Source organism: Fukomys damarensis, unplaced genomic scaffold (genome assembly GCF_012274545.1).
Source record: "Fukomys damarensis isolate Sample0158 unplaced genomic scaffold, DMR_v1.0_HiC HiC_scaffold_27, whole genome shotgun sequence".
NCBI classification, from domain to species: Eukaryota; Metazoa; Chordata; class Mammalia; order Rodentia; family Bathyergidae; genus Fukomys; species Fukomys damarensis.
The window spans coordinates 4,268,098-4,291,003 of NW_022900939.1; the positions used below are offsets into that span (position 1 = coordinate 4,268,098).

At 38.2% G+C, this 22,906-nt stretch overlaps 3 protein-coding genes across 3 annotated transcripts; 1 reads left to right on the forward strand and 2 right to left on the reverse strand.

Annotated features, from left to right (window-relative positions):
* The first annotated feature begins 2,191 nt into the window (after positions 1-2,191).
* On the forward strand, positions 2,192-3,130 carry LOC104851253 (olfactory receptor 1052). The gene has a single exon (XM_010608427.1). The coding sequence runs from the start codon at positions 2,192-2,194 to the stop codon at positions 3,128-3,130; it is 939 nt and encodes a 312-aa protein (XP_010606729.1).
* A 5,491-nt stretch (positions 3,131-8,621) lies between these two features.
* On the reverse strand, positions 8,622-9,569 carry LOC104851178 (olfactory receptor 8K3). The gene has a single exon (XM_010608355.1). It carries the CDS (start codon positions 9,567-9,569, stop codon positions 8,622-8,624), a length of 948 nt encoding a protein of 315 aa, XP_010606657.1.
* A 7,743-nt stretch (positions 9,570-17,312) lies between these two features.
* On the reverse strand, positions 17,313-18,254 carry LOC104851179 (olfactory receptor 8K3). Its single transcript, XM_010608356.1, has one exon. It carries the CDS (start codon positions 18,252-18,254, stop codon positions 17,313-17,315), a length of 942 nt encoding a protein of 313 aa, XP_010606658.1.
* Positions 18,255-22,906: the final 4,652 nt, after the last annotated feature.

A 22,906-nucleotide genomic window follows, 5' to 3' on the forward strand; every position in this document is an offset into this window, starting at 1 on the left:
TTAAAATACTTCCTTTTGGTAAGTTACATTTATTTTGTGAAAATTGTTTTCTCTTTATTTGAGTTATTAGTTAGAAATTTGATTTTCTGATAGAAACATATGATGATTTGGAATATTAGGAGCCATTTCATTGACCTGTGTAACCTGCCTTAGGAATTAAAATTCTTTGCAGTAGGCAAATCTTCCTTGTTATGCAAAGGGGACTCTAAAGCAAAGCAGCTGAGGTTGAGCAGACTCCGGTGGAAACACATAGCACGGTGAATCTGTGCTGTGCAAGGCAGTGGTCACCAGCCACACACACCTGCTGATGATTCCTTGGGACTGCTTCAAAGGCTGAAGATTTGATTTTATTTAACAGTAGTCAATTTCACTGTCTATTCAGTGTACCCTTCTAAGTATTTTTATAGTATTGAAACATTTAGATGTCTGACAATAATATCATCAGCTCGAATGCCAGCTTTTAACATAATTTATCGAATGAGGTTTGTATTTTCATAAAAAGTTTGATAGTTCCTAGACAGCATGTGAGCGATCATAGAGTGGTTTATTAGAGCAAATTGTAAAGCATAAATTTTCACATCAAGTTAATTATCATTTCCAATAGAATAAAGCAGAGATTTAAAGTTGGGAACATGAAACTGGTTGAGTATTAAGATAACTTTTTCATGATTTATACATCTTCACATCATCATTCCCTAAGCAAAACACTCAGGCAGCTTTTATCCATGGATGTATTACTCACCTACATAGTTATCTACCTCATTGTCTATCGATAATTTAAAAAATTGTCCTCCTAAAGCAACATTTAGCATTGACATGTGGTATTTCTTATTTGATTTTAAAGAAGTCCTGCAGGGCATGTGTAATTACACCAAGGAAAAGATAAATGGATTTCTCAAAGTGACACAATTAGTAAAAACATCACCATATTTTTTTAATCCCATCTTGGGCCCATGCCAATAATTACTCTTTGTGACAATTAACATGAGTTAACTGAAATGACACTAAAAATGACATAGGTAACCTCAATTTGGTCACTGAATTTGTTTCTTCATTTCCGAAAACGTATTCTCAACCAAATACAAAGTATGGTAAACTGAGAGACAGAGGTTAAGAGGGACAAAGAAAGTGGGAGAGGGACCTCTATTCTATTGTGGATGCATTAATTGTCATAAAAATATAATACTTTTGAGTTAGAAGTGTAACTGAAGTCTGTAATACAAACCTTAGAAAATGATGATGATAAATATTCAGCATTATACAAACAACATAAAAACGTGTTGTAGACCAATAGGTAAGTGCAACTAACCAAAGTTAAAATTTTAATCTCTTCTAAGTGTGTACGTATTATATAATGTACAGATTAATAAAATGATGCAATATTTCATGCATTATGTATAAACGTGCACTTTAATGAAAATAAACACAGTGTCATAAATGTATTACTGTTTTTCTGAACATCGAATTAACTATGATGTCTTCCAGAATTGCTTCACTTAGACAAGTCACAGATTTTTGTGCTCTGGGTCTCAGAGCTATGCGGTTCCATGGAGGCTTTCTCCACAGGACTCCCAGGAGGCTCCCGAAGACCCGTGAGATCGACGGTGCTTCAGTGTGCGCTATGACTTCATCTTCGAGACTAGCACAACGGATTTTGGATGTTTTGTCACTAATTCTTTTTACATTTCAAACAAGTTGAAATGGAGCTTGAAGTTAATTTTGCAACTTTCCTTCAATCAGTGCTCCTCGTGTGGGTATCAGCTTCCTATAGTGCAGAAGCTCTAGAAGCACACTGGAGTTTTTACAGCCAAAATGTATTTTATAGAGAGCTTTATGACATTGTATCACAACTGTCACTTTACAAAAGGGGAGGAAGGCCAGGCATGGTGGCGCACGTCTGTAATCCCAGCACCCAGGAGACTGAGGCAGGAGGGTCTCTGTGAGTTCCAGGTCAGATTCAACTATGTAGTAAGACCCTGTCTCAAAACCCAAAAGAGAAAAAAACGGGGGGGGGAGATCATTAAATTAAATACCTAATATTTTAAATAAGAACACTTAGGTTTTCCAAAATAATCCTTTTGATCTAAGAATGTATCTATTAACATTTGTAGCTGATCTTGAATAAATGCCCGATTATTTCATTTCTATTCTAATCCCTTGTCTTTTTCCACCTCAGAGTTCACTAAAAGGAATGGCCGCAGGCAATTTTACTCCTGTTACCGAGTTCATTTTTTTGGGACTGACAGATCAAGAAGAATTGAAAGTCGTGCTTTTTGTGCCGTTCCTGGGGATTTACATCATTACGTTGGTGGGCAATGTGAGCATGATCCTCTTAATCCAAATCTCCCCGAAGCTCAGCACACCGATGTACTTTTTTCTTAGTTGCCTCTCATTTGTAGATGCCTGCTATTCCTCCGTCATTGCACCAAAATTGCTGATCACCCTATTGGTGGTGAGGGAAACCATCTCCTTCTCCGGCTGCATCATACAGCATTTGTTTTTTGGGGTGTTCATCACCACGGAAGGCTTCCTGCTCTCAGTGATGGCTTACGATCGTTATGTGGCCATTGCCAACCCTCTCCTGTACAACATGGCCATGTCTCGGAGAAAGTGTGTAGCCCTCGCTGTTGGTTCCTACACAGGTGGACTGATCAACTCCCTGACACACACAGTAAGCTTGGGGAGACTGTCCTTTTGTGGGCCCAATGTCGTGGGTCACTTCTTCCGCGACATTCCTCCACTGCTGAAGCTGTCATGTTCTGACACCTCCCTGAATGAGTTTTTGCTCTTACTCTTCTCTGGAGTCATCGCAATGGCCACTTTCTTGATTGTGATCATTTCCTACATATTCATTGCCTTTGCTATTCTGCGAATCTGCTCAGCTTCAGGCAGACGGAAAGCCTTCTCCACCTGCACCTCTCACCTGACTGCTGTGACCATATTCTATGGCACCTTAAGCTTTAATTACATTCAGCCAAGCTCCCGGTATTCTGTGCAGCAGGAAAAGGTGGTTTCTGTGTTCTATACATTAGTGATTCCCATGTTAAACCCACTGATTTACAGCCTCAGGAACAAAGAGGTAAAAGATGCTGTGAAATGGGCCGTAGATATCAAATATTTCTCAGGTTAATTTCAAATCCATATTAATTACACACACTTGTTCCAGGCAGTCTTCAGCCTCTAAAAGTCACATGAATTCAATGATGTCAGTTCCTTGTATTTTCACAGATCTGAAACATGTAGCAGATCAATCTGTGGTGTCAAGTTTTACCGCTCCATCCGTACAGGCTGCACATTATTGATGCCACATTCAGAAGACACGTGGCTCTTAAGTAGCTCACAGTCATATAATCGATCATGAGAATATTTGGAAGTAGAACCCCATCTCTCAGTCTGCAATGTGCTTGCCTATTCCTACATGTGGCAAATCCAGAACTATTTGTTTTTCAGTGTTGCATAAATGGAGTGTTTTTATACTGACGAAATTGTTTTCTAGCAGTCACAGACAGAACAGGTCAGAATGAAGGCATTCCAAATGTTCAGAGAAAAATATAGTTGACCAATTAAGACACTTTTCAAAACAACGTGGCTTCACACAGTCCTGTGGTTGCTGCAAACAGGGCATGAGCTCTTAAAATGGCAGCTCAGCCTGGCCTCTTACCGCACTGGTTTCCCAGGTGGGGTCACAGTCATCGCCATCTTTCCCGACACCGCTGTCAGCCTGGTGGAAGGGCAAGAATTGGAGGATGGCAATCCTACTCCCGTTCAACAGTGCCAAGGTCAGGGGGATAACCTTGCAGGGGAAAGTCGCAGAAATAGGGTACAGCTCTCTCTCTGGCAGCGGTGCAGATGGGAGTAAGCTTCTCTGGAACTCCAAAGTGGAAGATCTTGAGCTTCCCTCCTGCTGCCTAATCATCCCTTTTACACAAAGGAAGCTGAAGCCAGTGAATCTTGCTACATCCGCATGTGGATAAGTTCTGCTTCTTAGAGTCTTTTCTTGCTGATGCTGCCCCTTCACTGTCTTTGGAGAATGAAGAGGCTTCTTGTTCCCCTAAATAATAATTTCTGAGGGGCAAAAACAGACTAACCAGCCACAGAGCAGCAACAGCATCTACTCTAATATCAAAACATAAACATTAACATCCATATCAAGATTTTCCATGATTATTTTCTACATCAATTTTAAGAAAAAAATATTGAGTAAGTTGTGCTTTGAGCACATTTTACATCTGTGTTCCTCAAGTTGTAGATCAAGGGACTCAATGTAGGAACAACCAGAGCGTAAAATAAGGAGTAACTGGGCTTGGGGTTCACATACACAAATATTGGCGTCCTGAGAAACACTGTGACCACGGTTAGATGAGATCCACAGGTGGAGAAGCCCTTGTTCCTGGCCTCAGCCAACTTCCTCCTGAGAATGGCTGTGAGGATGAGCAGGTAAGATACAACAGGGATGAAATGAAGTAAGAAACCGAAGAGATGAGAATGATCACTTCAAGTTCGTGGGTGTTCAAGGAGAGCAAAGATACTAAAGGGACACAATCACGGTAGAAATGGCTGATGATATTGTAGCCACAGAAGGGTGGAGTAAACATCGTTACAGTGAGCAGAAGTGGAAGACACGTGCTGTAGACATAGACCATGACCACCGGCCCTCCACATACCCCCGGACATGTCCACTGTGTAGCGCAGAAGTATAGATGGTCATGTAGCGGCCATAGGACATCACCGACAGAATATAAAGCTCACTGATGGTGAGATGAACACGATATAGAAAGTACTTTGTATGGCACACAGATTATAGAAGACTGAATTCTGGTCCACAACCAAAGTTACTAACATTTAACATCCCACAGTTGTTGAATAACTGAGATCAGCAAAAGCCCAGAGTCTGAGGAAAACGTCCATAGGTGTTGTACCTTGGAGTCCACCTTGGTGAGGGTAATGGTTCCCAAGATGTCCGTCACTGAGACTGGGTAGATGACAAGGAACAGCGCAAACAGTGGAGCCTGCGGCTAGGGATGATCAGCGACGCCCAGCAGGATGAACTCGGGTCACTGCAGTGAGGTTGTGCCCCTCCATTCAGACTTTTATAAAACCAGTTCTCGATAGAGATGGCAGAATAGTCGATAGCTTTTAAAAAGCACCAAGCAGTGATATAATATACAAAGATACAACACATTAAATCAATTCAAATTTTCAATTTAATGTATCTTAAAACAAATCTCCCTTCCAGAAGTAAAACATTCACAAATATGTAAACAGATCGAGTTAGTGATAGAGTTAGTGATAGAGAAACAGAAGTAGGGATAGACCTGGCCACAGAGATATGTTAGTGGCATTCAGTCCAGGAAGCCTTGTTTGTTAACACATGCTGGGAAAATCTGAAGCCACTTCACTCGTCATATTTAGGGTGTGGCTCATACTGGCTTTTAATTATGAGAATCCATACATGCTACCAAACATTAGTCTGGAGGAAATGTTAATATAGATATGGTTTAAAAATCATTATAGGTGATGTAGATACAAGGTATAGATACATGTAAATATAGGTTATATATAACTATGAATGTGGGTATAGATGAAGAAAGATAAAAGTAGTAAGCGTTTTAGGTGTTACGTATATAAAGTGTTATTTAACTTTTCTGTTTTTATTTAATGTAATGAAAATATAGGATTACATTTATGAAATCACAGTCACAGTACAGCATGGCACATAAATTGATTGCATAACAGAATATTCAAAATCAAATACAATGATGCAACTGTATCATTAGAATCCCTACATTTAAAGATCGTCTTCGAAAAGCCCTACATGTAAAATGTTCACCAGAGTTGAATGACGCCAGACGTGAGTGTGTAAATAAGGAAAATGCTAACAAATCACACATTAGAGAATATTTGCTTTCAACTAGGCAAGCATCCTAGGAATGCATAATGTATCTAATGCATAATGTTTCAGATAAATTTTGTAAATAGCCTCATTGTCTTTATATACATTAAGAAAAGCCACTTTTCCTTCCAGGTTTCCTGGAAGAAGTTAGAATTAAAGGTACAAATGTATTTATGGTGTCTGTAATAGATCTTTAACAGCAAGTACACAGTGAGCTTCCTTTGGTTTTAACTGGAGGTAATGTGTTAGGCAAAATGGTATTTTCTTACGTACATACAAATTCCTATGTGGCTTAATTTCTTCAGATTGTGATAATAAACAGGCAGTGTAATGTGTTATTCAGGAATCTAAGACTTACTCTTTCCACTTCTCCTTGTAATTTGACTATCAGTCTGGTGTTCTTTTGTATAACTGATTTTCTGATTAACATATTGAGAGAATATAAACTCCTAAAATTGGTTTAATCAGTGGAATTTCATATTCACTTTTCATAAACAGATTGTTCTTCCCAAAGTCTTAAAATCACTATAGTACACATAGCATACTAGCAAGTTAATATACACACACGATTTTTTGTGCATATATGTGTATATAGTTTTGGTTTGGTTTGGAAACACACATTTAATTTTCACATTAAGGCCACTTAAAACCCATTCATCTTATGATTATTTAATTCAGACAAACATTTGCATACATGGATAAAAAGGTAGCTGGGTAATTCCTAATAAGTCACCATTTCAAAATTTACCATACTAGAATCAAGATGTCAAAAGAAACATAAAATAAAATAAAGATATCAGGCTAAGTTCTAGCAACCAGTGGCTTAAAAATTTGTGAATATCAACAAATTATTTTATGTATTTATTATTTTTTAAGACAGGGTCTTGCTGTGTAGTTCAGGCTATCCTTGAACTCATAGTGATCCCCCTGCCTCAGCCTCCGAAGTGCTGGGATTACAGGCTTGTACCACCATGCCTGGATAACAAATAATTTCTTTAAAAAATTAATTTGGTCCTTAATAGAATACAAAGAACACACAGAAAAGGTGTGTTTATAAAATTAACCTGTAGGATATCTACTCTTAATTCACATGAAACATTGCTTAATTTGTGAGCTTAGATTTCTTAACTTGTTATGAATCAGTTTTCTTCAGTCAGAATCACTGGAAAGAAGTTAGAGAAAATATTTCTGCAGGTTGACTAGGAAGCCACGTATATCTTGATATATACACTGATGAGAGATTCAGGAAATATTGTATAGGTAAGGGCTGACTTCCTTTAAGATGGGGAAAGTAGAACGTCTTCTCTCCAGCTTTAGAGTTCCATGTAACATAATTTTCATAGTATTCTTTCTAGTTTGATTATCTATTTTTTTTTACCAATACACTCAGAAAATTATATCTGCCCTCAGTTAAATCCCACTGGAAACTGAGCATCTCATCCCTCAAAGGGTTACTCTACAGGTCAGTTTTACAAAGCCCTTTATAGCCAAAGCTTTAATTACCCATCTTAAAATGAGTGAGAAACACTTTTTTAATTGTTTCCTTTTCAAAACATCAGAAAAATAAATGTTAATAAATGTATTTAAATATTTGAAATTATGTTTTTGGAAGGACACAAGAAGGGCCTAGAGCTACTAAATGATAAAGGATTTGGAAGAATATCAAATGAGAAACTCGGGATTTCAAATTTTACAACTCGGCCATTGTATATTTTAAATTGCTGATTCCTTCCTAAGGCATGACTTATTCCTACATTGACCTCTATTTTTTTCTATGATTAAACATGCATAGAGTGTATAAATGACATATCACAGTGCTTATAAGCATTTGTAAAAATTATTGTAGTTTTCTACGAAGCACCTCCCTGTTAATTTACTTGACAAAATTGGCTCTTTCAAAATTAATCTGAAGACAAAGGCTTGTTTGCTAAGTTATTACCAAGGTCTAGAATGCCCACAGAAACTGAAGTTCAGGTATTTTTTGGGTTTTTTTCCCCCACACATTCTTGCATATGTCACTGAATCTTCAGATATTTGGATTTATTTAGCACTCTGAAATAGAAACCTCATGGCTTTTTACCTGTACTAGACCCTCTGATTTGACTGCCAGTGTTGTTTCTTAGCATAGCACAGTGAGAACCATTTATAAATTATCTGACTCTTCAAGACTCTGAGAAAAAAAAAACCAAGCAATTTTTTGGTTATCCCAGAAGTATTTGAAAGCTTAATAGGATGAAGGGGATGTTGACTAATTGTCCAGAGCAATTTGTAGCCCGTGGCACATGATTTAGACTAGTTTTTCTGGCTTATGTTCTTTTATATTTGGTTATGATTAATCCTTCTTCACGGTGGTAGTGAAGTTTATATGTCTTGTCTTCATGATGGTGTCCAGGTGTTTGGTCAAAAAAAAAATCAGTGTACTTGTAAGTGGAAAGGCAATTATTCTGTAAACTTGATTCATGTTTAAATTGGTAAACAGAATATCACTCTTCGCAATATGAACTGCCTTTAAGCAGTTAGAGAAATGGCTGAAAAGCAGAAACCAAGGCAGCACAAAGAAGAAAATATTTTACTCCCAGTTCTAGTATCAACATTCTTCTTCAGTTTCCCAGCTTTTTAAGTGAACAAGATTTCTGTTCAATTTCTGCATAGTTCCTTTCATGGTTTATTATGTATAATCCATGGAAGTATACATCCTGATTTTGCATACTTAGATTCTAAAGTGAATTTACAAACAGAGTTTGCACAGATTGCTCCATATCCTGTGCAGGGCACCTTTGACCTCTCTGTTCCTCAGGCTGTAGACCATGGGGTTCAGCATGGGAATCACCAGGGTGTAGAACACAGAGGCCAATTTGTCAGTGTCAAAGGAGTGACTGGACCTGGGCTGCACATACATGAAGAATAGGGTCCCGTACAAGACGACCACCACTGTCAGGTGAGACCCGCAGGTGGAGAAGGCCTTGTGCCTACCGTCTGCTGAGTTCATCCTGAGGATGGCGGTGAGGATCAGAGTGTAGGAAACAAGGACTATCAGAAGAGAGGAAACCAAATTAAATGCTGAAAAGATCAGTAGTATCAGCTCAACTTCTCGCGTGCCTGAGCAAATCAAAGTTAACAAGGGAAGACTGTCACAGTAGAAATGACGAATGACATTATTGCCACAGAAGGATGAGAGGAAAATTTTGATGGTGACTATCAGAGAGAGAAAGGTGCTGTAGAGATAAGGGACTGTGACCAGCACCCAGCACACCCTGGGTGACATCACCACTGTGTAGAGCAGAGGGTTGCAGATGGCCACGTAGCGGTCACAGGCCATGGCTGAGATAATGCAAAGTTCACTAACGATGAACACATCGAAGAACGCTAGCTGTGTGGCACACCAGTTGTAGGAGATTGTAGGTTTATCTACAAAATTTATTAACATTTTGGGACCCACAGCTGTTGAGTAGCCAAGATCAGTGAAAGCCAAGTGTTGAAGAAAAAAGTACATGGGCGTCTGCAGCCTCGAATCGGTGTTGGTGAGGATGATCAAGCCCAGGTTTCCCACCACTGAGATCGTGTACACAGTAAGGAAAAGTCCGAAGAGGGGAGCCTGCAGCTCAGGGAGATGTGTGATTCCCGTGAGAATGAATTCATCCAGTGTCGTTAGATTGTGTCTGTCCACGTAGGCCATTTGGGTAGGCTGCACCAGGAACACACATGAGAAGAATCACTCACTTCTACTAGATATGACCCAGGAGTACATATACAATTATGCTCACACATAGTAATTGTGTTATGAAATATGTGTAGATGTAATGTGTGTCTGTCTGTGCTTTTATGCATGCATCACTGTAAGACCATTCCATATTTCCAACTTCAAGATTCTGACATAAATCATGAAAGTTGAGAAATTGAAATTGTTTTTATGTAAATGTATAATATCATACATATTAAATAATTATGTCCACTTCTCTACCCATATTTGCATGCAGGTCAGTGGTAAAAGCACATAAGCTAAAGTCAAAACAAGCCAGAGAACTTATCATGAACTTCACTGAATAATTTTACTGCAGATGGGCAAAATTTTTTCAGCATGTGATTTTCATATTCTGCTCAAAATGTATCCCGTATATTATTTGATTATTAAAATACAGACACCAAACCTTAGAATACATACATTATTTAGTATCTTAATCTGAAGGTTAACTTTACATCCTAGGTACTGAAATGATTTAAGGAGATAAAATGTGAATCATGCACATTCATGTGGAGGATTCACAGCAAAGATTTTATCTAAATAGAATCCAAAGCTGGGCGTGGTGGTGCAGACCTATAATCCCAGCACTTGGGAGGTTGAGGCAGGAGGATTGCTGTGAGTTCGAGACCAGCCTGGGCTACATAATGAGTTCCAGGTCAGTCTCAACTACATAGTGAGACAGACTCTGTCTCAAAAAAACAAAAACAATAACAAAAAAGAGCAAAGAAAAAACCAGAATCCATACTTTACATATTAGTTCCACTTTGAGATACAAGTAATAGAAAGATAGAGTGACTAAAATTAAATAAATAAAGCAATAGAAAAATAAAAAGTCATTATACTTCAATAAACAAAGTATGCAATAACTGTAACCAGCTCACTGAAAAAGACTTCAGACAACACAAAAGACTGGAACACTTTCTGACTCTAAGAATCCTGTAGTAACTTGAAATCAACTTTTGCCAAAGCAGTCACCATTAAAACAAGAATACTCTGGATACATATTTCTTATTAAAAATGAGAAAAATCAAAATTAGTAGTATATTTTAATAGATGATAATTTATCACCAAGTTTTATATATCACAATAATTCATAGAAATTCTAACAAATGGCAGTCTGTAACAAAGTAATGCAGAAAAAAAAAATCTCCAATTTACTAAAAAAGCACTTGACAAAGAACAAAATTTTATGACAGGAAAAAGCACACTGTAAAACTAGAAGAGTGAACATCTTCAATATTGTTTTATATGAAACCTACAGGAAACCTACTAACTCATTGTGAGAGATCAAGGATTTCTCGCTTAAGAAGACAGAAAGAAAATGAAGTCAACCTTCAGCACTCTAGTCAATATTTTAAAGTATTTCACCCAGAGAAACATCATTAAAATGAAAAGAAGACAAAAATTTGGAAAGGAAGTTCTGAAATTATCTCCATTCACAAAGCAGATGATTTATATTCAAAAATTTCAAAGATTTCATACCAAATAAAGGAAAAAAGCTTCTTAAATTAACAAATCCAGCAAACTTGAAGAGAATAAAATTGAAACATGAAATCAGTGGTGTGTCTCCACCCCAAGGATTCATTTAAAAAATTAGGCAGTGGATTTCATTGACATTTAAAGAATAAAATACAGAAAAATAAATTTATCTGAGGAAGGGCAAGATTTGAAAATTGAAAACTACAAAATGTTGATGATAAGCCTTGCAGAAGGTATTTTGTTTTGTTTTCTTTTATTTTCAGTACCGGGAATCAAACTGAAGACCTCACACTTGCCAGTCAGGCACGGTGCCACTGAACTAAATCTCCAGCCCTACAGATGGTATTTTTAATGAATAGAATTTTCATTGATTGGAAAATTTAAATAGTTAAGTAGTGAAAATCATTCCAACTTATCTACAGAGTTTAACCCCTTCACCACTGGCTGTTTCGGAAGAAATAAAAAATTCAACAGTGCTAGGGGTCTAGCTCAGTGGTGCCTTCCATGACTGGGAAGCGTAAGACCCTCAGTTCAGCACCTGGTACAGGGAAAAACAAACAACCAAACAAACAATTTAATACTAAAGCTCACATGGAATAACAAATGGCCTTCAAAACCCAAAACAAAACAGACACAAACAAAAAGAAAAACAAACAGTTATAAATGCATTCATGCAGAGGATTCACGTTTCCTTATTTTTAAAACAGTACAGGACACAGCAAGAAAAAAGTTGTTATTAATAACAACAACAAAAATATGAATGAGAGAAGTGGAACATAAAAAGAAAACAAAGCAATTCAATTTTGAGCGGGACCGGAAGCCCGTTCAATGCAGGTAGAAGAGGGTCTTCCATACTCTGCTGCCCACAACGGAAGCAGGAAGGCAAAACAAAGCACTGGGCTCCTCCCTAGGCTCAGGCAAAATGTACCCCGAATGGGTCGGAGACCTAACTGTTAATGGCAAAACCGAAAGTCTGAGGGAAAAACAGGTCCAAGTCTTCATCACCGCGGATCTGGCGATGGATCTGAGGAACCAGGGTCCTGGTTAGAAATGGTGTGTGGCTTTGGGGCCTGAGGACACAGTCTCCTTAGGCAGCCATTCCGGGCAGGCCTCGGCCCTTTCCCAGCAGGCCTGGCGAGCCAGCGCCCTCTGCAAGGCCGGGTGTGAGCACAGTCGGTGCGGGTCCTGTCTAAAGGGAGCTGTTCTGCAGGACACCAGCCCCCCGTCAGTGAGGCTGTTTTACATATTCTCATTTCTAGCGTTTTGGCCTTCATTCCTACACCCTGTATCTGAAATGTAAACAAAAGTGTTTTCTAGATACCCATTCTGAGACTATTCTAGGGAGGAAGAAGGTGAAATATTTAAAACAATTTCCCTGCTATTCAGTATTTTCCAAGGTTAAATATCACCCTATCTATTTTCCTCTCTATTTACACAGACACCTCAGGGTCCATAAAACTCTCAGAGTCGGTCATTCTTAGGCTCATTCAACAATTTCCAGCTCTCTGCTCTACTGAAACTGGCCAACGTGCCTATTTCATGGAGGAGAGGGGACTGAGAGTCAGCGGTTTCTCCACGCTTAGACCCAGTTTATGCCATTTTAGAACACGGTTCAAGTTAATGCCTTCATCTACAGCTTACTGTTTTAATTTGCTACTGGTGGCAAAACTCTAAACATAAAATACTTGTGATTCAAAGTATTTTACAGTTTCATTGAAGATGCATAATGGAAAATCAAAATCAAGTTGATATTTGTAATTCCATGCTGAAAAATGCACACCATTATCCAGCAAGACCTCCTGTGGCCATATTGAATTGACAGTTTAAAACTCTCAGGAAGACACACATACTGTGATTCTGTCTTAGGGTTTATTACTCTGTTGGGTTGTTTATAAATGAAATATTTTTGTACAGCAAAATGAAATGGCACATCATGGCCACTGTGAATTTAGAGCCGCATTAGCATTATTTTAGTAACTTGGCTGAGAAGTATATTTTGATTGTAGCAGAAACGTGTAAGGAAGCTATTGAATTATGGCATATGAAATGATGACCATCTGATGTCATTTTCTGTGTGGTGTTGACACATTTGGGTCCTAGTTAGGTATTGAATTAATTTTCAAGAAATGATAATTTCTGGGTCATAATGAATTAGTATACACTATGCTGAATTAAAGAAAGGTTGGAAATGTGTTTTTTTTTCCTAAATCAATGTTAGTGGATACTAGTTTCTCTTATGTACATTTATTATTTGTTTCTCTAACCACATTGAGACCTACGTAAAGCATAACCTCTTTTTACACACAGGTATCTATCTATATTACATTACGTTATTCCAGGACTTTGTTCTGATGTTTTTAACCCCTTTAATTATGTAAGACTTTCATTGTAAAATAAAGCAAAGTGGGGAGCTTAGAGAAATTCATTCAGTCTCAGCTGTTATCCTCCCCACGGTAGGATTTTCATCACCAAAATAACGTATGATACGTGAGTTGTACGGTGAGAAGTGAGTGAGTACACACTTACCCATTCATTTAAACACTAATGAGAATAAATACGACTAAAGGACATCTCAATGTTAAATTCATATCGCTGCTTTTTCATTTGGAAAGGCCTGCGCCTTTAGACATCATCTAGAGCATCAAGAGACAGATGAATCGCATTTCAGAGACTCCTCTGAGCTTTCAGGAAAGGAGGTGTAATACACCCTGTGATAAATGCTGCGGTAATATTCTCTCACATCCAACCAAAGTGGTGCCTAGCAAATGGCATCGACCCTTGGATACAGTGCTAAATATATGACAAAATATAGACTCCATGTAAAAGCAGAACATACAGGAGTAACAAAATCATCGATATAGTTCCTTTCAGGGGTAAATAGAAAGCAATAAGAGATTCTGTTGAGACTAAATTACTGATTTGAAAAACCTGGCAACTGCACATCCCAATATTGTATTCAACATTTGGATGGACAAATGACGTGAAAACCACCATAGAAATCTAAGACTTTGGGTGTATAGCTCCTTATCATCCTCTTCAGAAATAAGCTACACCTCAGCAAATGTCCAGCTCTTACCAAAGGCGGCAATGCAGGTGATGGCTGTGTAGTTATAGCCCAGACACGCCAGTCGTCAGAACAGATTTTTACAGCTGTGGCTACACTTCCCAGTTTGGGTGTTAGAAACCAGTGAAGAGTCCCTGTGCCTCTCAGGGCGGTGCGGAAATTGGTATAGTCCGCTCACCTGTCCTGCGGGATCTCCCCATGCTCCCCATGCGCTCTTGCATGGCTGTGTAAGAGTGATTTATGGGTTTCTTTCTCCTCTGAGACTCTCCCCGAGGAGAGGGGCTGCAGTTTGTTTATTATTCCTGAGCAGCGGAAAGCTTCAGACAAAGTCAATGAGGTGTCTGGTAATTCCACAGCTGTCCTTCATGTTCCCATGCAAGTAAACGTGATGGATCCCTTACCACAGCTTTTTAGGTTAAATCTTCTTTAGTAAGCTCCAGAGATTTGGAATCAAAATATTGTAATGAATGAAATGTTAATGATATAAAAACGATATTCGCTTTTGGTGTTATGAAGGCTAAGAAATGTTTAAATACTTGTTGAAGCACTGTTTTAGAGTCATGTAAGGTAAAATTATAGATGTATGCAAAGACCGCCAAGAAATGGTACCTACTGCAGGAAAGAAAAATCGCATGATGCTATTTTAAGGAAACAGTGTTACCTTCTCATGGCAGAACATAGAGGATGTGTACATCACAGAAAAACCCCTAAACTGCCTGCCCTTAGAGAAGAAATTGAAAATGCGTGTGCAGGAATCTCAGCGACCAAGGCTGCCCAAGGAGCATAGGCTGTACTAATAAATGTCTGGGGGATCATGGCCACCATTTTGTCCAGCTCTTGTCAAGAAGGCAGATATGATGTGCGTTGATATTGTAATATCTCAATAAATTCAGTATGAATATTTATACGAGTTTTTCTTTACCTGGAGTGTGTATACATGTTTTGGTGGAATGTCTATATATGATTACACACATGTATGGCTGTTTGCTTTTTTGCAGTGGCTTACCTTTGTTAATTTATTGTCCTGACTTAGAATATACATATAACCAATAGCAAACATCATTTCTTTTTACCATTTAATAAATTAGAATCGAAATAATACAAATTAAACACAGCAGGCACGAACAGCAAAGAGAATATTTCCAGAACCGCATAATGATCCTTCACTATTCTTTCGGTCACGACCTGCTCCACAGACACAAAAATGTGTAAACACCAAAATGAATTTTAAACCACAATTTTCAAGTTTTTATATGAAATGCTTTAAAATTACAAATTATTATATTTTTCACGATCCATTGAAACACGTATCAGGTGAACAACGTTTGAATCATGGTAGACAGCATTTCCATTTCCTTACATCTTCTTAAAAATACTTTCTTCTGATGTAATAAGTATGGGAGACACCATGTATTTCATGGAAACGCAGATGTCAGCACAAGACCACACAACGCTGGAAGAGAATACAGCTTGAGGATGAGCATATGTAACTGCGAAACTTTCCAGAAAACCATGGTAACCGTGAAGTGTGGTGCTGGTGAAAGAGCAGACAAATAGATGAGTTGAACAGAGTGGAATGAAAGAGAATAGAGTAGAAAGGAGCAGAACAGAGTCGAAGGCCACGGCGTGGAGTGATTTACACGATGTGCATGTGACACGATGTGTATGTAACACAGACTGATACATCTGCCCTGTGAAGTGGGACACAGCTCACTCTCTGAAACGTGCTGCTTTGCTACTCCTTCACAGCCCATCTCGTTCCGTTCTCCCTCCCATCCCATCCCGTCCCACCCCTCTTCACTCCACTCCACTCCATTCCATTCTAATCGACTTCATTCTGTTCTACTCAATTGATCTCTTTTTCTATTCTTTCCCCAATACCGCACTAGCATGGTAGCTTTGGTTGTCTGGAAATCTTGGCGTTACACACAGACCCCAAATTTTATTCTCTTTAAATATTGTGTTGATCCTTTGGTGTCTTTCCATTTCCATGCACACACTAAAACTATTTTGTTGGTATCCACAGAATACCTTGTGGGACTTTTTCATGGCAGCTGTAGTTTAATTTGGAAGGAACTTACATCTAGATAACAGAGGGCCTTTCCAGCTATGGACTTGAAATATTTCTGTGTTTAGTTCTTTCTTTCTTCCATCAGAATTCTGGAGATTTCTTCATATATATCTGGTACCTATATTGTTACCTGGAGAGCAAGTATTTCATTTCTGTGGGGTGTCAATATGAATATTGCTGTAGCTTTGATTTTAAATATGCCTGTTGATTACCGATGCACAGGAAAGACTCTGACTTTTATTTATTTGTTTAATACCTTTCAATCTTGCAATAATCACTGAATAGTTCCAAATAAAGAAATAAAGAAAATTGCTCACTTATCTTTCCCTAAGTATTTTACAGTCATTTTTGCTCGTGTAGTTGGCATTTTAATTTAATTTTCAGCTATTTGTGGTATTACACAAAATAATCAATTTGTTTGGTGGAGCCCTTACAGAAAGTCCCTTCAAAGTTTCACTGTGAAGTTTTAGTTGGCAGATTGGGATTCTTACATTCAAACTTATCTCTCTTGAAAATTGCTGCCTATACTTTTATTTCTATTCCATAGTTCAGGACATATATACATATATTTAAGATTGATGGAACATTTTAATAGAAATCTGAGATGATTACACACGGAGACCCAGTGTAATTAAACTCCTCATGTTTAATGTTTTATTATTTTCAATGTATGTGCACAGTACAAAATGCTAACTGCTTCCTTGAAGAGGTCAATATGTACTGGGATCTACAAGATGTGTAGACCCAAAGGAAATACATGTGTTTTCAAGACCCAAGCACGGGTATAACAAAAAAAAGTCTTAAGAGGAGAAGTGTAACTACAGGCTTCCCTTAGTTGTAACATAATGATTTGGCAATGTGACCAGAGCGACACAGACCAAGGCACTTTACACAAAACATGTGGACAAATCACAGTGAAGGCCAAAGAACAATTGGTTTTTAAACATCTATGGCTTGAATATTATTTCCTATTCAAGTTTTGCATAGTTTCTTTCAAAGTTTGTTATGTATGATCGGCAGCAGTATACATCTCAATTTTATACACAGAGATGCTAAAGTGAATTTACAAACAGAGTTTGCACAGATTGCTCCATATTCTGTGCAGGGTACCTTTGACCTCTCTGTTCCTCAAACTGTAGATCATGGGGTTCAGCATGGGAATCACCAGGGTGTAGAACACAGAGGCCAATTTGTCAGTGTCAAAGGAGTGACTGGACCTGGGCTGCACATACATGAAGAATAGGGTCCCGTACAAGACGACCACCACTGTCAGGTGAGACCCGCAGGTGGAGAAGGCCTTGTGCCTACCGTCTGCTGAGTTCATCCTGAGGATGGCGGTGAGGATCAGAGTGTAGGAAACAAAGACTATCAGAAGAGAGGAAACCAAATTAAATGCTGAAAAGATCAGTACTATCAGCTCAACTTCTCGCGTGCCTGAGCAAATCAAAGTTAACAAGGGAAGACTGTCACAGTAGAAATGATGAATGATATTATTGCCACAGAAGGATGAGAGGAAAATTTTTATGGTGGTTATCAGAGAGAGAAAGGTGCTGTAGAGATAAGGGACTGTGACCAGCACCCAGCACACCCTGGGTGACATCACCACTGTGTAGAGCAGAGGGTTGCAGATGGCCACGTAGCGGTCATAGGCCATGGCGGACAGGATGAAAAGCTCGCTAATGATGAACATGATGAAGAATGCTAGCTGTGTGGCACACCGGTTGTAGGCAATTGTATTTTGATTAGTTGCAATATTTGCCAACATTTTGGGACTCACAGCTGTTGAGTAGCCAAGATCAATGAAAGCCAGGTGTCTGAGAAAAAAGTACATGGGAGTTTGCAGCCTGTTGTCTACTTTGGTGAGGATAATCATGCCCACATTGCCCAGCACCGAGGTTACATAGATGATGAGGAACAGCCCAAAGAAGGGGGCCTGAAGATCAGGGAGGTTTGTGATGCCTGTCAGAATGAATTCATTCAGAGCTGTCCAGTTCTTTTTGTCCATCTGGGCCACCAAGGATACTTACTGTGGAAAGAATCATTAAAAGCCATTGGCTTCCAAGAAGTATTGCATATCAAAATCTGATCCTCTATCATATTTGAATGTAAAATTGACCTCTATCATTGGACCTAGAACCAAATTGGGACACCATTTAAACATAGGGTAGAATAAATACTTCATTTTTGTGTTACATAGTGATTATTGTTAGAAAGTATATAGAGTCACTTGTAATTGTCAGCAATCTATTGATAGAAAGAGTGTGACCTTGAGTGAAAATTCTAATTTTTTCACAAATGATTATCAGTAAAGAATCTGTATAATTTTTCAAATATACCAGTTTTTAACGAAAAGTATCAACTCCCTTTTTTTTACCCTTGAAACTTCTGTCACAGTATTCAAAGGAAACCATTATTAAGTCAATTGTTAACATTTTGGTTTATATCTCCTCATTGTACATCTTCAGTTAAGTGGTACCCTCCTTTCCTTCCACTTAGTCTTTGAAAATTGCATTTGTATTCCACTATATTTTGTATGCTATAAACATATTCTGCTATTTTTAATAATAGTGAATAATTTAGCTTGGTTTTAGCAGTGCTGACATTAATATTTTCAAAATGCAAAAAAAAAAGGATAATGCACTCATTTTCTGTAGACCAATATATCCAAAATTTAACAGTCTAGGGCAATCTTTCTGATTTTTCCCTGTGTTGCATATCAACTAAGTCCTGTATCTACAGTCGATTCAGTCTGAGACTAAATGGCTAGCAGGCATCTACAAATTTATTTTGACCCTAGCAGTAATATCGTTCCAGTGATGTGCTTTATGTTGCAACTCTATTTTTCTAGTAGACTTTAAAACAAGTAAACTTTAAGATAAATTTAAGCTATTTTAAGATAAGTGTAAAAAAAGGATGTCAAATTTATTTGCAAACTTACCATTTAAAACTGTAATATAAAATGCTGAAAATATCTCCAATGAGAAACCATTACCCTAAGGTATGGAATGCTATTTTCAGTGTCTTTTAGATAGGCAAATGGTACCATTTTATGAAGTATATGGAAAAAAGAAAAGTAAAGAAAAGGGGGAACTAAAGAAGTAGATATTTTGTGATTAATCTGAAGTACTTAATTTTACTTGCTTACATGTGTTTGGCCAAGACAAGTAATTATTTGATATAGAAAAATGAAAGTATACATACCCTTGATAAGAGGTAAACTTAATATAACTTAATTTTGAATAACATACATTTCCCGTGAAATCTATTTCAGAGGTTTTGAGAACACACTGTAATTCAAAGGTTGTGCGGTCTTCGCACACACCTTCCTCACTGCTTTTACTTCGTAGCCTGTTAAAGGCAGTTGTTTCCAAATGTTCACGAAAACAATCGTCCATACACTAAATGAATGTCTCCAAAGAACTGAAAAATTGAAATTTTAATGCTTTCTTTCATCCCTTTATAGATAGTGACCATTATCCCATTCTGCTGTTCTGTAAAATTATTTTAAAAAATATTTCCACCAATGTGGGAAAAACATGTCACATTTGTCTTTCTGTGCCTACTTTATTTCACTAACGTAAATGCCTCTAATTCTATTCATGTTGGTAGATGTGACATTTACCTGTGTCTGGTTTATCATTAACATAATAATCTCTAGTTCCATTCATGTTGCTACAAATGATTTTTATCAAATTGATCTATTTACTCCCTGTCTTTCCAGTCAAAATTGTAGTACAATATGTGATTTAAATATGCAAGATACTCCTGAAAATGACATGTGCTACCACATTTTGAAGAATTTTAAGGCTTTCTTTCTTTCTTTCTCCTGGGGACTGAATTCAGGACCTTGCACTTGAGAGGCAGATGGCAGAACCACTGAGCTAAATCCCTGACACAGCTATATTTCTTGAGGAAATGTGGCTGTATCACAAGAATTTACAATTATAATCAATGCAATTGAAATGGGGAAAATGGAAATCAAACATGACAGAGGTACCATGTGTGGCAGAAAGATCTATTCAGCCCTGGAGCTGGGGGACAATTATCACTGTCATACAAAGAGGTGACACTGAATGTTCAGTAAATACACTTAAAAACCAGTTCCACATACATCAAACATTTAGCACCTAAAGAGAAATAAAAACCCTTCCAGTTTTAATTGGTACATCTGCATATGCTTAACAAGTAATTAAGGAAATTGGAGTAGAAATTCTAGACAAGGTTAACAGAATATATTTACTCATAAAGTTTACTTTATTCAAAAATTTAGTCACAATATTAATAAAAAAGTACAAAACCTAGAACAAACATCAGCGACAACTAAAGGAAGAAAATGGCAAGGTCAAAGAAAAGAGTTCCCCAGAGAAGTCTGGAGCGTTTGGCAAAGCTCTTCCTCTCTGGTCCACTGCCCTGCAGTTCAGCCTGTCACCCGGTTCACAGCTTCCACTCCCTGCTTGCCCTGAGCCTCTCTCCTCTCTCTGCACCGCCAGGAGAATGGCAGGGAGCCTCAGCCACAGTTCTTCTGGTCCCAGTAACTGGGGAGTGGACCGTGAGCCTGTGGATGCCCTCTTGGGGAAATGGGAACTGCTCATCTCATCACCATATTTCATACAATTTTGGAAATATTTGTACGAGTTAAAGGAGTTGGTTAACTTGATACTATCCGTCTCCACTCAAAGAAGGCTGGGGAAAATGAGAGAGAGGACAAAGGAAAGAGGAACTGCGAATAGCTCTGTCAATGGTTCTAAAGGTTTAAAGGCTCAGCAGACTCGTGGTGCGTGTCATCAGGCGTACGTACTGTACCAGTCCCTTAAAACCTGTGAAACGGAGGTATGAACACTCAGATTTTTCTCATGCTGGTCACATAAAAATCTCATGAGCATTTTTCATGTTTCCACTTGCGATGAAACACTACAGAACAGTGTTCAATGCAGAAATACCAATTGCAGGAAAATGGGTATCTGTGAGTGTTATAAATCAGGATAATTATTTCCTAATTTTAACTTTGGAAAATGCTCTGGTAGGCAAATTCCAAAATTTTGGGAGTTTAGAAAAATGTGCAGTATCGTGCCTGTGATCTTTGAAGTTCAAGGTTAATTCTCTAATCCTTGTTATGTGATTTTCTAATCACCCCTGTAGATTTTTAAATATTTATCTGAGGCTTTTTCAGTTTTAATAACACATTTAATAAATTTAAATATTTTATCCACTTTTTCCTATTGTTGGAACACTTAGGACACTTTCCCTAAGTTTTTTATGATGCTTCCTTAAATACTAAGTTTTATTAACTGTATCAACTTTTAAAAACCACACTTGTTCGTGTAATTGTACCCCATCGTGTAAGATTCTCCAACATTTGAAACATTTTATGGGCAGATTTATAAGGCTTTTTTCCACTTGTGCCATGTAACTGAAAACCCTGGAGAGGGAGAAGCAGGTTTCCTATCTGTTTATTTTTCCTGTTCTCCGAAATTACTCCACAATCTTCACTTTGGATATTTACAGTTTATAAAATTAAGTACACGCGAGATCAGCATGATTGCTTTTCTTAATCCAATTATGCATATTATAAATGAGAAGCTGGAGTATCGAAGCAGAGCATGAGGAGGAATTTCAAAGCTGTGGTCCATGGCGCAAGGGAAAATTACAAAGAGATGGAGGGGAGGAGGAAGCCAGCCAAGACGTGTGGTGACACGCACCAACTCCCCAAGATGAACGCAATCATTACGCACCGCAAACACGGACAAATAAAATAATTAAAAAACTTCGGCCTTCTTCCAAGATCATGGTTATAGGAATATATTTTAACAAAACTATTAAATGTTGCGTGCAGTCTATGGCACAGGGCCCTGTGAACCCCTAGTGAAAAAACAGAACAAAACGAAAGATCTCCACGCAGTTAAATGCGTCACGCGGGGGAAGGGGCAAAGCGAAACCTAGAATTATGAAATGTTACGGGCTAGCAGAACTGAAAACAAAGGTTGTATATTTGGTTTTTCACTCTTCCACAAGTATCTCTTCTTGAACTTCCAAAGGCACTGATATTAAACACAGCCTTATCCCGCTAGAAATATTTAAGGAATACTTCCAAGTTTTGAGCCTTAATGTCCATATGGAAACAACTGTAAATTAAATACAAAGACAGGTGAGGCGAGAGCATCCCATTGTTACGGTATTAACCCAAGTCAAAACGCCTTCCTTCTGGCTTTCCGTCATTGCTATTGTGAATACCGCCGTAATGAACCACCCTTCTGCCTTACTTATCACGTTGGACCACTTCTCACTTGGTCTGCAGACATGGTAGTTTTTATTTCTGAGATGTTGACAACTTTGAGCCTTGGGGACGCTGCTGCTTTCTGGAGACCAAGTTTCCAGAGAGCTTGAAGGCAGCTTTAAATTGCCTGGGCTTTTCATGGAAGGAACAATGCCAGTGAAAAGGAGAAATTGGCAGATAGATGCCTAACCCTCTCTGCTTTGCCTTAGAGTAACTCTTAGAAGAGTTCTACACGATCCCTTCAAATATCTGAAAGGAATGAATCCCAGTTGTTTACTTCAATAACCTACAGTGAACCCGTGACTTGCAAACTCAAATCGTTCATAAGAGCTGGTTGCAACTCAAGTTGGTCAATGAAGGCTCAGGCTCCTCAACACAGCTTT

Excerpts from the sequence above, each read along its gene's own strand:
- LOC104851253 (XM_010608427.1), top strand. The coding sequence starts at position 2,192 with ATGGCCGCAGGCAATTTTACTCCTGTTACCGAGTTCATTTTTTTGGGA.
- LOC104851178 (XM_010608355.1), bottom strand. The coding sequence starts at position 9,569 with ATGGCCTACGTGGACAGACACAATCTAACGACACTGGATGAATTCATT.
- LOC104851179 (XM_010608356.1), bottom strand. The coding sequence starts at position 18,254 with ATGGACAAAAAGAACTGGACAGCTCTGAATGAATTCATTCTGACAGGC.